General features: G+C 36.8%; 1 protein-coding gene across 5 annotated transcripts in view; it reads left to right on the forward strand.

Moving 5' to 3' along the window:
• Nucleotides 1-13,367, forward strand: part of tbc1d32 (TBC1 domain family, member 32) — an 86,814-nt gene extending 73,447 nt beyond the window's left edge. For all 5 annotated transcript variants that reach the window (XM_042503384.2, XM_088089251.1, XM_088089252.1 and 2 more), the window contains exons 33-34: nucleotides 4,527-4,715; nucleotides 11,769-13,367. In XM_042503384.2, the coding sequence (XP_042359318.1) occupies nucleotides 4,527-4,715; nucleotides 11,769-11,888 (309 nt within the window). In that variant the 3' untranslated portion in view covers nucleotides 11,889-13,367. The remainder of the gene's footprint in view (nucleotides 1-4,526; nucleotides 4,716-11,768) is intronic.
• Nucleotides 13,368-14,592: the final 1,225 nt, after the last annotated feature.

Genomic DNA, 14,592 nt, shown 5'->3' on the forward strand with positions numbered 1-14,592 from the left:
CTTACAGTACATTTCCAGCTATCTACCCGCTGGTTTTTAGTTTTATTTTTTATAAGCCATTCCACTGGCACGGCTCTGGCCATGTCAGTAATGTCATGTCAGTACTCCTCTTTGTTTCAGACCAAAATATCTCAACAGCTATTTGACTGAATCTAATGACATTTTATACAGACATTCATGTTCCCCAGAGATGAATCCTACTGACCTTTGTGGTACTCTGACTTTACCTGTAGTGCCACCATGTGGTTTACATATGTGGCTTTTAGTGAAATGTCTGAACAACTATTAAATTAATTGTCATATTTGGTACACAAATTCATCGGGATGAATTGTAATATTTTCTGTGATCCTTTACATGTGATACTTTTCATCTACCAAACACCTGCAAACTAATGAGGTTGTAATTAATACTGTTAATTAGCAAATCTGGCATCCTAACACACTCAATGAAGACTGTGAACCCAGCAAACATTATACCTGCTTAGCCAACATGTAAACTGAGTCCTTTTTTCCAAATGCCTTTTTTTCAAACGTCAACCAAAAAAAAAAACGTTATGTACAAAAACCTTACAGACAAATTTGCAATACGAGACCCATTGCACCCCTGCTTCTCTCCACTGGAAATACCTTCCCTGGCTGCAGGCACTCTCTTCCTGCGTCCTGCATGAAAGGACTGGGCTGTCCTCCTGCCTGTCCTCACACCGTCTCTCCCTCTGTCTGTGAGCGGTCCTCATTCACCTGCTAGTCATCATTGTCCACCTGAATATCACTATCTGACCTGTTAAAAATGAGCCATCTGAAGTATGAAAGGATACTGTGCTCTCCGCTCCTCTCTCTTGTCACTGATGTTTCCGTCTGCCACATTTTCTTTACTGCGCCTTGGTCAAACAACATTCAAAGCTTTTTACAGATGCAGAAATACAGAAAATCGATCCTGATCTGAAAACTTAAATGATGGACAAAAAGTCTCGAAAGTTTTGGAGTTAGAGTGTAAATATGATTGACGCAACATGAGGTTGTGTTTATTTTTACACGTACAACAATTTCAGATGAAAAAAATGGACTCATTTACTCATATACTAGCTGGCTTGGATTGTTGGCTGTGCGCGTCCTAAAACCTACGTGTATGCAAGTTGCAAGATGCATAGCAACATTTTGAGAAACATACTCACCATTGTTGCAATGTGCTCAATGTGCTCAATGTGCTTACATACAGTCTGTGAGGATGCTGCTGTGACTTTTTCTGCTGTGATCTCAGAATTAACAATATGGTAACCTCCTTGAGTGTAATATAGTGGAATCCTGTAGTAACACTCATAGTACATCGGCCAATACGTGAACAGTTCTGTTAATGATGCACGCTAAAAACGCAGGTACATCTCTGGACTAAGAGGGTGCATATTAGTGTGTTGACATTAGACTTTCACTCAGGGTTGGAGAAACAGGTTAGTTAATAATGTGTTTGGTTTCCAGTACTCCACACTTTGCTTGTTGTAGCAACAACTGCCTCTATGGCTGACTGGCAATCAGCTCTGTCCACTTTATATATTTAAGTTGTGATATAATGTGTCAGGATGACCTCTTAAAATGGTTCCAAATTTCATCACATCAAAACACTGTTGAAACGGCTTAATGCTCTAGCACTTCAGTAACTCTAATGAAAAAAAGCACCCTAGGACTTGATATTTCTCGTCTTTCAAAACATACATCTTTAAAACTAATTCTTAAAACTTAAAATGTTTGCACAAACTAGAAATCCGGGTTACAAGCAGACTTCTGTATGACTGATTTGATATTAAACGCAGTTGTATACATTTATTGACTTATGGTTAATGTTCAGTTTGACAAGTCACACTGTGATTGAGTAAAGAGAACCAGAAAATCTAAACTGCTCTTGATAAAAGTCCTAGATTTAGCTTTACATCTGTAGTATTTTGTGTTCTTTTTAACTGTGGACAGGTGGGAACCACTCGTTGAGCCACTGCATTAATATCTCTGAGCGCAACTCCGTCATCAGCTGGAGAAATTACACATTAGCATGCATCTCCTTGTCTCCTGTCCCCTAATCCCATCTCAATATTCAACACTGCAGTGAGTTATTATTTTTCACCCTCAAAGCAAACATGTTTCCAGAAAGATTCATTTAGAAAAGTTGGTAACGCTGAGTCAGCAAGTGAAGTTAATATACACTCCAGACATAATGAACAGAGCAGAGCATGATCATACAGCTGTGTGCGTGCGGGTAATTAAACCAAACTTTTAGGAGGCAGGCTGATTAAAAGAAAATTGGTCCATTTTCCTGATCATATAAATGTGAAGATAAATGGGCACAATATACATGGGCACCATTTTATTTAATACATACTTAAATCATGGGAACAACACTTCCTAAAGGCATTGTATAACTGAGCCATTTATGTTTTTTTTAGGTCATCTATAGATTATACAAGTTAAAAACCCATCAGAACAGTTTTTTTGCATATAGGTTTCACATTTAGGTTGATTTTAATTGAAAGATAATATCAAACAGATTTTTTTTTATTTTGAATTTGTGGCTGTCGCCAGTTTCCCTGCACTGCTGGTCTTTACAGCGGGTAAAAAAACTGTTTTGAAGACTTTGTCAGACCTATAATCCCCTTTTTAGACTCTAACTTTGTTTCAAACCATTCTCTTTATTTCTGTCACAGAAGACTCCTTTGCTCATAAACAGCTGTATTTTTTAATTTTTCTATTACTACTGACACTGTTCAGTTTTTTATGTTTTTGACCTGAGGCTACATGGTGTGAAATTCTTGCTCTTACGCTTTTTAACATGTTTGTAAATAAACAGATCCAAATGGTATCTGTGTCCACAGCCTTGCGACAAAATCTGCAGATTTTCTTTTTCAAAGTGTACTTAAATAAATATTGTCTTTCACACGACAAGTAAAAGATCATTTTGCTAAATTTTACAGATTTTCAGTCTTGATCACCACTGAAAATAAATGAATTAATGAGTAAATTAATTAATAAATATAGTTTATAAGTTTTGGGGCCATCAATTATGATAATTATCAGATCTCATGAATGGACACCTCCTCATACACAACAGGAACTCATCAGGCAGAATCCAGCAATTTTAGACAGTTTATGCAGTACCAAGAGTTCAGTGAATCCAACTTAGAGCACTTGTATAAACAAGTGTCACAGTGAAATATACGAAAAGTTTCAGACACAATGTACTCACATCACATTTCAAGGAATATGAGAGTTATTGAAATAAGCATTATGTCAATCTTCCATTCTTCTTCTTTTCGCAACTGAAATGTTTTCAAATTGTCAAAATTCAAATTGTTTATATGAATAATATATTTGTCAGAATAAGGAGCTCTTTTTTTGGTCCTACTGTTTGGTTAATCATGGTAAACTATATGTAAATTAGTAAATGCTGTAGTAAGCCCCCTGCCTACAACCCATAATGAGTCTATGTTCTGGATATTGTTATTATCATAATGTGTGGCAATGTTATTAATGTTGTGTATTATTGCTCTAAATAAAGGACATAATTAAATCTAAGTCTAAAAAAAATCTTATTTGATCATGTGTCTAAAATCAGCTAGAATTGCTTTTGTCTTATTGCTACAAAAATATTACATGTCATTTATTTGACCCTGGAGAAATTCTGTCTGGTTTAAAATACCACAGATCCACATTACTTCCTGTTCTGAAATGCAGGAATCATTTTCAGCTCCTGCTGAGCTTTCTGAATGCCTCTACAAATCAACCTCCATCTTTAATTAGTATACTTTTATTCTTATCTGCTGGCAAAACTCTTAAGTTACATTGACCATCTCCTGGTCAAAATTTAAAAGTCATGGGTGAAAGCTCTTCAGTGACTTGTATATATTTTAAATGATGTTTAAACGTCTGCTGTTCATCTGCTCTGTTAAGTCTCTGTATCATTATTGTTCTTATTGAGTTGTGGGCTCTTAAAGTAGGATGGTGCCATTCAATTAGATACTCGTTTGCACTCCTTGGTCTTTTAAAAACTTCCCAGCCTGTTCTTTTTTTTCATTGTTGGTTTTATAATGTACTGGTTTTACGCTCTGGACTGTAATTTTCATGGTTATGTTACATGTAATTATTTGGTTGTTTTGTACAGATTTAAGAAAATGTAAAAACTTAGCACAAATGTAAAGTTATAGGAATAAATTCTTCAGTATGTTATTTTATAGATTAGGTATATTTAAGAGAGCTATAAAGATTGATGAGACTAAAGGGAAAGACATTTCATTCTTGACATATTTGATTTATTATTGGAAGAAGAATAATTGTCTAAGAGATGATTCATTGGTTGTCAGTGGCATCAAGTAGATCATTCATATTATAGTATAATTGGGGTCTTTTCACCTTTATTAAATGTTAATGACTAAGACCTGAGTTCAGAGCAATTTGTAATATTCTGCTGACAGGTTTATTCTCAGTAATGATGAGACTCAACAACAACATAATCCTGGAAGTCACAACTTTTGTCTGTCTTCTCACAGATGTGCCTCCACTGGTTGACTCAGTGTTTCTGGAACTATCTGGACTGGACAGAAATCTGTCACTACCTTTCCACTTGTGTGGTGATGGGTCCTGACTACCAGGTGTACATGTGCGTGGCCATATTCAAACATCTGCAGCCAGACATCCTGCAGCGCACACAGTCCCAGGAGCTGCAGGTCTTCCTCAAGGTGAGATGGAGCGTCAGTGCTGCGGTATATTTAGCAGCCAGAGCATCCTGTCAAACACTTCAACTTGTGAAGTGGAATTGTGGAATCCAAAACATTTCTGAAGATAGAGCTGCACCCAACTTTTATTTCCATAATCTAATGATATGACATTTATTTATAATGTTTTTTTTAAAAGGATCTTTACACTATACAATGCAGAAAATAGAAAAATAGGAATTCTAATATCACAAAAACCAAGGTGACATCTTCAAAGTCTTATTTTATACATAGACTGTATGAAATAATTGATGTAGCTATCGTGACCTTAACCACTCCCATTTTGAAGCCTTGAGTTTGGGATTTTGGCCATTGCCATCTTGGATTTTTGGGGCCAAAAGTGTCTATATTTGAATAAAAGGGTGGTGCTAATCATATCTGCTAGCTTGGTTAACATGGTGCATTTACAGCTACGGTTAACTCTAATCAGGGTTGCAATAGTATGAGATTTTCACAGTACAATAACACTCGTAGAAGATGTTGTGGTTTTGCGGTATCATGGTGTTACAGAATTCTCATTATTATCAGCCAGAATGAAACTGAAGGAATGATAATGGAAGAGTTAGATTTGACTGAACACATTTTTTTCACTATAACTGAGACCTGAAACCATTTTTTTAAAATGGAAATATGTGTAAAATGTAAGAGTTGTATATTTTTTTCAGTATCATAGATAAGCAAAATTAAACAGTATGATAATTGTCAACTTTTATATCATGGTATACCTTAAAACCGGTACATCGCTACAACCCTAACTGTGTTTATGATAAAGCAAATATTTGCTAGCAAAATTCAAACCAGATGTGCATACCAGCTTGCAGCTTTGTTTTGTCAGAGCAACCAGGATGCTGACTTTACACATATGTAAATTGGAGACATCTGAAAATTGGAGAAGCTGTAAACAGAGTTTTTAATATTTTTGCTTAGACCCATCACTGAAACAATAAATCAAGTGTCAAAATAGAGTAGCTGATCATTAATTTTCTATCAATCATGTAATTAATAATTCAGCTATACAGAGTGATGCATGAGTCTAAGATACGGTGTTGTCAGTGTCACATAACCTTCAGTACAGTCTTATTTTCCCATGTAGTCTCATATTTGTAGAGTGAGGCAGCTCCTTTTTACAAAGTCTGCATACAGTTCGCTCATGTGCTTAATGAAAAATCAAGGCTTTCTTTGGAAGAAGCACTTCCATATTGTAGTTTAATAAATTAGGAATACTTCATTATTTGGGCACATAAATTGTCTGGATTTAATATAAGAAGTCTTATGCAGTTGCCGCTGTAAGACTTCGACTGAATTGTTGAGCTCCCCTTTTATATTCAGCAGTCATCCATGATTCACTCCCTTAATGAATAAAAAATCTACCTTTAGAATTTGTTCAGAAAACCACCCACTGTAGTGTGTTTTGCTGGAAATATATGATGAAAAGAAGCCTGAAAGTGAACATGTTTCATTGAACTAATTCTGCTCTGAGAGTTGGATGAAGGCTGCATTGGAAAGTGGCCCCGAAGATTTCACAAAAGGTCTAATGTTACGGTCTCAGAGATGTCTATCAATATCCAGAGCAACATTAAACACCCGCATTGTGAATGAGGCATGGCCTGACATGAAGTACTCATCGTCATTACTCATTAAGCGTTTCAGTCCGTCTTGTCTCCAGCTGATAGCTCTGGTGTTAACATCGCCATGAGCCGCCGCTGACAGTTTTTGTGAATAAAAGATCAGTTATAGAGGCTTTATCTGAGGAAACTCTTCTAATGAGCTGTAGCATCAGATAGTGCTGCAAGAGGCAGCTTTGAGACAGTGTGTGTTTGTGAGTCTTGATGTTTGTGTGTGTGTGTGTGTGTGCGTGTGTGTGAGAGAGAGAGAGACACACACACAATCCTCGTCCTGGGCTGAACTGTTGAAAGTTTTAGACATGCCGATTTGCGGCCTTATCTTTCCTCTTCTCCTCTGTCTCTTTCTGTGGGAACAATGTGAAGGAATTATTTTACTCAGACAGATGTGGTATTAGAGGATTTTTTTTAAATATTCACACACACAGACACACACACACACACACACACACACACACACACACACACACACTTGCACTCCACTACACTTATCCTGACTCATGAGGGGGTATATCTATATTTCATCTAAATTAAAATTTGAAAAGGCAAATGACTTGTTACAATCGTTGTGAGTCTAGCCAGAGCTTAACTGCCGTGGAGCTGAAGTGGTGAGAGGAAAAGCAGACAGAAAGACACAAAGGTTATATGTCTGTCACTAAGTCGGAGGCTACATCACACCACAGAAAGAAAGCTTTAGTTTTGTTGTACAGCATTCAGGGTGAAGTTGCCCATCACCACATGTATGAAGCTTTCAATCTGTAGATATATGATGAGGGTTTATGAGGATACCTTACTTACTTTTGTGTCCTTTTTCTGATGTTTGTCAGATAGTTTCTGATGCACAGGAATTATAATTTACTCCAATTCAACTATAAAACTCCCCCTTCCCCTCCCCCAAAATGTGTTTTTCTTCTGTTTATGTTCCCTAAATCTTCTGACCATGACTATGCTGAGTGTTATCTGTAAAGTTTGTCACTAGAGAAGTGTCTCTACTTTCCACTACTGAAGGGAGTTATGTCTGTGCACTTTGCTAGCATCTGAGATTTAAATACTGAATACTGAATCTAAATACCTGAGCATGCTAGATTAAGAGCATCACTAATATGAAAGTCAATCATTGGCCAATACTGGGAACATGTGGAAACAGTCTTTGACACAGTGATCACAAAGAAACTTAAAACCTGCAGCGATGAGCAGATCTATCACTATTGAAAGTTCTGACAAAAGAAGGGTTTGTTTATTGGCTTCTGCAAGCCACCAAGATACATTATATTGGAGAGAAGGGATACATTTTTACAGCCAATATAACCAAAACTCAACAACTCACATCTAAAAAGTCTAGATATATAAATAGCACTACAGGTAAGAGCAAAAACATATGTATTTTTGATTATGGGGGTAAACTGTCCCTTCAAACATCTTTGCTTCTTCAGTTGGATAAAATCGTAAAAACTATAAAATTGAAAAATGAGGTGAACAAAATGTTGATATTAAAATTTGAAGAACACCTTCATTTGAATTTTATGTTTTGTGCCATTCCCACAATGTCCTGCAAGTCAATATTTTTTGTCAAAGCAATAGCTTTTATAATATGTAAAAATCCAGTTATCCATTTACCTAACTGTATAACAAAAAATAATTTTAAGAAATGGAAGAACTGAGTAAGCCTGCCAATAAGAGGCACTTACTTTAATATGTCATTATTATTATCTAATAAAACTCTAATAATTTAAGATATATTCCTATTAATTTCATCTTTTATGCAAATCCAGACTCATTGGATATTAATACCACTCATTTGTCATGTGAGGACAGGCTTAAGACAATGTAGAAATCTTTTGTAATTAATGCATTAATTAGCGTACCTAATGATCTCCTAAGTGCTAATGGTTAATGTATCTTGAAGATTATGAGGAACATTAAGCAGCTGGTGTCACCTGTTCAGCATGAAAATGTTCAGCTGAATATCACAGTATACTTTGTGTTAAACTTAAGGGATCCACATTAGTCAGGCTCTAATTCCTACGCACTCGCGTCCTTGCATCTTCCTTTTTTCATCCCACTTAATTCTCCCAGAGAAAATAACAGACCAAAAATACTCCCCCATGTGAGTTCCACTGCTTATCTCTCCTCTCCTTCCCGGGTTTAACTGTGTCAGCAGCCGTTTCCCGGTGCCATAAATGAACAGGCGAAGCAACTTTTAGTTTCGATGTTTCTTCAGGATTAATCTCACTCTGCAAAAATCTTGGCTCAAATAAAAAATCGGACACATGGGAGACTTTTTATACTTACTGTAGTGTAGCGCTGTTAAGGTTTGACAAGAAGAATAACAGCGGCACGTTAACCATCCGGCTGGATGTACAAGACTTCCACACAAACAAAATATGGATTAAATAGACTTAGAGTTATGTAGCTGCTACTGCTGACAATAAACCTACATGTTATCAAGATCAGTATATCAAGTGCAGAAAGTTACCATATAATTACACAGAGATTTTCTCTTATACAGTGTGTTTTATGTAGTGATATATGGCTTCCTGGAATAATTACAGGAGCCGAGTCCTCTATCAGACTGAAAACTCGTTTCTTCCTGAGGTTTCTTACGACCCTCTGCATGATCACCCCTCTGTAGTTATTAGATTTTCTCCTATTAAATAATAAATATCTCCATTTGATCTAAATCATTTTCTTCTTTTTGCGCTTCACTCCTTTATGGTTTTTCTTCACACATGATACTACCTTGTAAAGGACACCAAGATCCTGAAATCTTTGTTTATCTCAGGTGGTGTGCGTGAGATGAATTCCAGGGTAATATAGAAAAAAAGCTAAATTTGGGAGCACAAAATTGTATCATGTCTGATTTTTCTCCAGTTTTTGCTTTTTTGTTACGTGCTGTATAGTTTTACCTCTTCAGGGCTCTAACATTTTTTCAAACTCATAGTAAAAACATGCAAAAGCACTCTTTGGTTGAACTGCTTACAACTCAGACAACTGTCCTTCAACAATAATCATAAGTGGGTCATTAGTCATGATTTTTTGTAATCTCAAAAGAAAAAGGACTTGAGACCATAGAGCTCTAAGGCACTTTAGCTTTATTACACTGTCTAGCTAAGTGGTGGCCAACCTTTTTGACTCATGTCTTCTTATAACACAGCAAAAGTTTACAGTTTACCTGTCAAATAACTAAACCTAACGCTGTATTTTGTGTATACAAACACTGTAGCAACATGCCCACAGAAAGAAGTAGGACATAACTGTGTGTACGACTGTTTTAATGAGACACAAATAAGTGTACATTACTATAGCTATCTCTACTGTTGAGGCACGGAGCAGCCATTTTGAATTTTCAGATTGGGCATTGGTGGGGTTCCTCCAAATTTCCTAATAGGAAGTCCAACTTCAGGGGGCATTTCAATTCAAATTTTTGGCACCTCTGTTCCTAATGGGTCACAGCATTTAGCACAGAAGTGCAAAGCAATAAATGGTAACTACAGCATGCTAACATGCAAACACCACAAAAACCATAGGATTTATCCTCTGGGAACCATGAATGTCTGTTCCAAATCTCATGTCAGTCCATAGATGTTGAGATATTGTACTAAAAAACTTATGTGTGGACCTGCTGGTGGAGCAAGAGGAGAAGTCAAGATGTCCAAAGTCATGGTTAGGTTAGGTTTCATCCCCTAAAGATTATAACTGTATTAATAAAATTTCATTTCATTTTTTTATTTTTGTCTGAACCAAAATGGACTGACAGACTGAGATATCCATCTAGCATATTTTTAGGGACAGCAGAAAAGTTAGAGAAAAATAATAAAAAAAATTTGTGTAAAGGAATAAGCTTTAGATTATCTCCCATCCTGTTGTAAAGTTGTGACCACTCAGATATTTTTTGGGGATCACTTGCAGTGTCCTGACTTCACAGGTGTGGGCTTATTGCAGGACAGGAAATGCTAACTTTTATGATGTGTGAATGTTATGACAATGGGGAAATCAAGTATCAGGATGAGTCTCCAACCTTAAATTGCACTCTCAGTAGTGTCTGTGTTGTCATCCTTGTCAGCATTACTTACCTGCAAAAATAAAACCATAATTAGATTCTGGTGAAAGAAAATTAGAGTACTGACAAGTTGCAGAAGTCATTAAAGTGTGGAAGTTTTTTTCTTTTAAAAGGCCTTGGCCTGGATTCTGACAGAGGGGGAATCATGGTGTTTGTTGTGTGTTGTTATTCTGAATGTGCTGCGTCCTCTGGGAGTGGCGTTTCTCAGGCTGCTAATTGTTGATGCCACTCACAACATAATGCACAGCAGGTCACAGTTATTTGCTCTGCTGCAGTTTTTGCATTGCCTATGAGGTTGGCTGTTGTCATCGCAGATGCATACTGTAGCTTAGGCAGCAATTATGGCAGCCATAATTAAAATCCTGACTGAACAAATGAGCCAAATAAAATGTTATTTTGTTTGGTCTGATTATTGTCTCTCAGACAGTTAAGATAGCGCTGCATGTTAAGACACGTCTTGTTTTGTGTTCGAGATGCTAGTACTTATTATTGTTTTGCTTCTCAGACACGTAAAACCTCATTACCTGAACGCTAAGCGAGGATGATGTTTACTGGCGCAATGCAGCATTCGATTCCCAGAGATTTAATTTGATTTCCTGTGACTTTGAAATAAATTGAATGCAAAGCATTTTAATGAAAAGATTATGTCGAATTATTCACACCTCACCTCCTAACAAAGTGACTGATAATAAAGTAACCCACCTTGTGCCTCAATACCAAACCATTATCTGTCTGCATACGTCTATCTTTGTATCACTGACACTAAAAGATAATTCAAATGCACTCAATGTAGGAAATCATAACTTTTTTTAAAAAAAATCACTGTAATTGACGTCTGTTTTGTAAGCAGGACTTTGGGAACTTCTATTGTAACCTGGTGTACTGTAAAGTGACGGTTCCCAACGGATCCTTTGAGGGAACCCAAGATAAAACTTTTGCTATTTGTGTTGTACAAATTGTTTAAATTTTGCTCTTTTCTTTTAAAACACTGATGCTATTATCCCTTTTTGGCATCCTCAAAAAATGCTTCAAATGAAACAAGCCATAAGTATAAATCATTCTTTAGCTGAAATGATGTGTCCATATGAAGGCTTTATTTAAAGGGCTATCCCTGCAAAAGAAGAGTTAAATTACAGCAGCAGAGACTGACTTATCCTGACTTTTTAGTCACTGACAACATTATTCAGCTGTTTTCAGAGGCTAAGTAGTACTGCTCATTATGAGAATACCAACCTTTATCTTTAAAAAAAAAAAAGAAAGGGGAAAAAAAGGTGGAATGCCCCTTTAATTTGATTTAATTTTTTAACTACAACAATTCTTCATTTTGACCTGCAGGAGGAGCCAATTCAGGGCTTCAAGGTCAGCAACTACCTGGAGCTCATGGAGGGACTGGAGCGCAGCTACAGACACATTGTTCTCACGGACATGGAAACCATCCGTAACCCGGTCGCGTAAGAGCAAGTTGAAAAGTCTCTATGTTACACAAGTTAAAACAGATAGTTTTAAGAGGTTGTTGGACAACTTTTAATCTGCCTTAAAGTCATTGCAGCTTGGTGAAGATTCAGTAAGTACCTGTGTGTATCTTCTGGTGTAATCCCCCTCTGTTCTTTATCCCTTAAGAGAAATTCCAACATGGCAAATCTCAAGTATTAAGATGCTTTAATATGTGACAACATTGATGGAAACAGAATTCAGGCCAAAGTACTCCAAAACCTCCAAAGTACTTTTAAAGCGTTTTAAAGTGTCACATGTTAGATAGCCTTCAGAGCACTAACATTCGAAATGCCTAGAAAGTGTCTTACAGTCACCAAATCACAACAATACTCCAAAAATCTAGAAAGATTCAGACCCCATAGCTCAAGTTTGTGAAATTACAGGATAAGTATAGTGATACTTTATATTTATTCATTGTCAACAAATCAAGGAAAATACCAAAACCAACATTTAATTGATCCTGCTAACTTTCTTCTACTGTAAAGGCTGTCTGTTTATTAAGGTTAATTGATATGTGTTAATCTGAAATTTGTCCCCGACAGACGGACTATTCATGTAATGTATTCTTGTACAACTGTGTGTATGATATTTTACGTTATGTACATAATTCATATGATATCTTACAAATCAGAGCCATGATATCTAACCGATAAGCACCTTTACTGGTTAGGTTAGGTTTAGGAATCCTGGTTGGACAGCATCACTATATGTACATAATATGCTGCGATGACGTGACTCGATGAGCCAATTTACAAATCTAAAATAACTCAACACACAGGACACAAACATCGGTCTCCTGGGTCAAAGTCCTGTGTTTGTTTGACCTGTTTGCTACTGCAACCACCTCCCTGCATGGACTTTGTTGCTCTTTGTACTACTTGACCTGACCCCTTCCTTTGGTCATGTGATATGAGGAAGGACGGCCTTTAGTGCATAGGTCACATGATCACAGTCCTCTGGCTCACGATTACATGGGTTATATACCATTTTTTTCATAGGTGTAAGTATGAGCAGTGAATGAGCTTTTACTATTTAATACTGTTTGAGTACCAATTTTTTAAAACTTTTTTGTGCAGCTGTTTCAGGTAATTACTGAACTTTTTTTTTTTTTTAAAAGAAAGCTTTTATTCTCAACATGTTTTTAAAGATTTATGTCCTTGATACAAATGGGCTTTGGGCTGACAGAAAAGGCAATGAACACAATGTTGGTGTTGATCTTTTCATTGGATTTGCTGACGATAAGAAAATTACAGAATACCAGCAGCGTTACCCTTTAATGGAGTCACAAGGTGAAGAATACATCATTTCGTGCTACAATAGAAAAGATTAGGAATAATTTACCATAATTTTACTGCAATTTTACCTGTAAGGAGTTGTACAGTACATTATATCACTGTAAATACTGTAGGTGATGAATATGAACAGCTGTTGTTTGGAAGATCTCGTGTTCTAATCTGTATTTATTTTTCCTATGATGTGAATATCTAATATCTTTTGTATGTGCTCTTGTACTTACTTTATAAAAAAGCAGTCGGTTACAGCTGTGAGGATTTTAACATAGCATCAAAAAAGATGGTATGATGCAATTAATATGAAGTTTTCTGTCCGAACAAATGAACAACATTTTGAATGATCTGATGCCTTGGTTTTCTAAAGTATCAGCTTCTCTAGAGGCCAGCAGAGTCTGGCCATCTCATGGTTATGACACACATCATTAATGCCAGGACACGCAACAATGCATCAGAGCCTCTCGTGTTTGTGTACTTATGCAGGTCTTTGTATGAAAGATGCATGAGGTAGGTTCTATCATTGTGATAAACCCTCATTAGTAACCACAGCCTTTTCTCTCCCTGCACCGCCGTCCTGTCGTCCCTCTTCAGACACACTGAGGCCTGAATAATAAATGAGTTCATCACGTCCATCCATCTCTCTCCCACAACAACAGTGTCTACCAGGAGACTGTGCAAGGCATGATAGAGGTGGTGGCTCACAGTGAGAGGAACTGATCAAATGTTTATCATGTAAAAAACGACACTTCACACACAGAATTCCATCACTGACATTTAAGTTACATTGCATCGAATTTAAAGCTGAACTTTAAAGCTGCACTAATGATTTTTTGGCCACTTGGGGGCAGAAATCCCTAAAAAGATAAACATCACAAACACATTTGACACAGTGCAGCCATGTTAAGTTGTTTGGGTGAACTTGCACTTGATTGTTCACACATACGTGAAATATGGAGCAATGTTAGCATGAATGTGGAGATGTGGTGAGCTGATGAATGTCCAATTCTACAAATACTTTTAGTATTTAGCTCTTTAGCTGCTAAATGTTCCACTGCGGTGAGTTGGATGTGAGGAGATTTAGCTGTAGTTGGTGTGTTTAACTTTAAGCCACACTAGCGTGAGTCTACCACTTTGGTCCAGACTCAATGTTGTATTTATGTGCTCCCTGGACGGAGCTGGGAAATCGTCCTCCCAACTTTAGTGTGTTCGTAATCTTTTAGTCCTAATGTGGAAACAGCATGGGCACTACAAATCGGTTGTTGTATTTTATTGCTCAGGGCGTTTAACGTCCCAGTGAAGATTCTTGTTGCTATCCAAGTATGGTGAAAACACTAAGATAATGCTTTACCTGAACTGTCATCAGGGTTATTGCTGAT

The sequence above is a fragment of the Plectropomus leopardus genome, chromosome 16 (genome assembly GCF_026936395.1).
Source record: "Plectropomus leopardus strain MGB_pleo_1.0 chromosome 16, ASM2693639v1, whole genome shotgun sequence".
NCBI lineage: Eukaryota > Metazoa > Chordata > Actinopteri > Perciformes > Serranidae > Plectropomus > Plectropomus leopardus.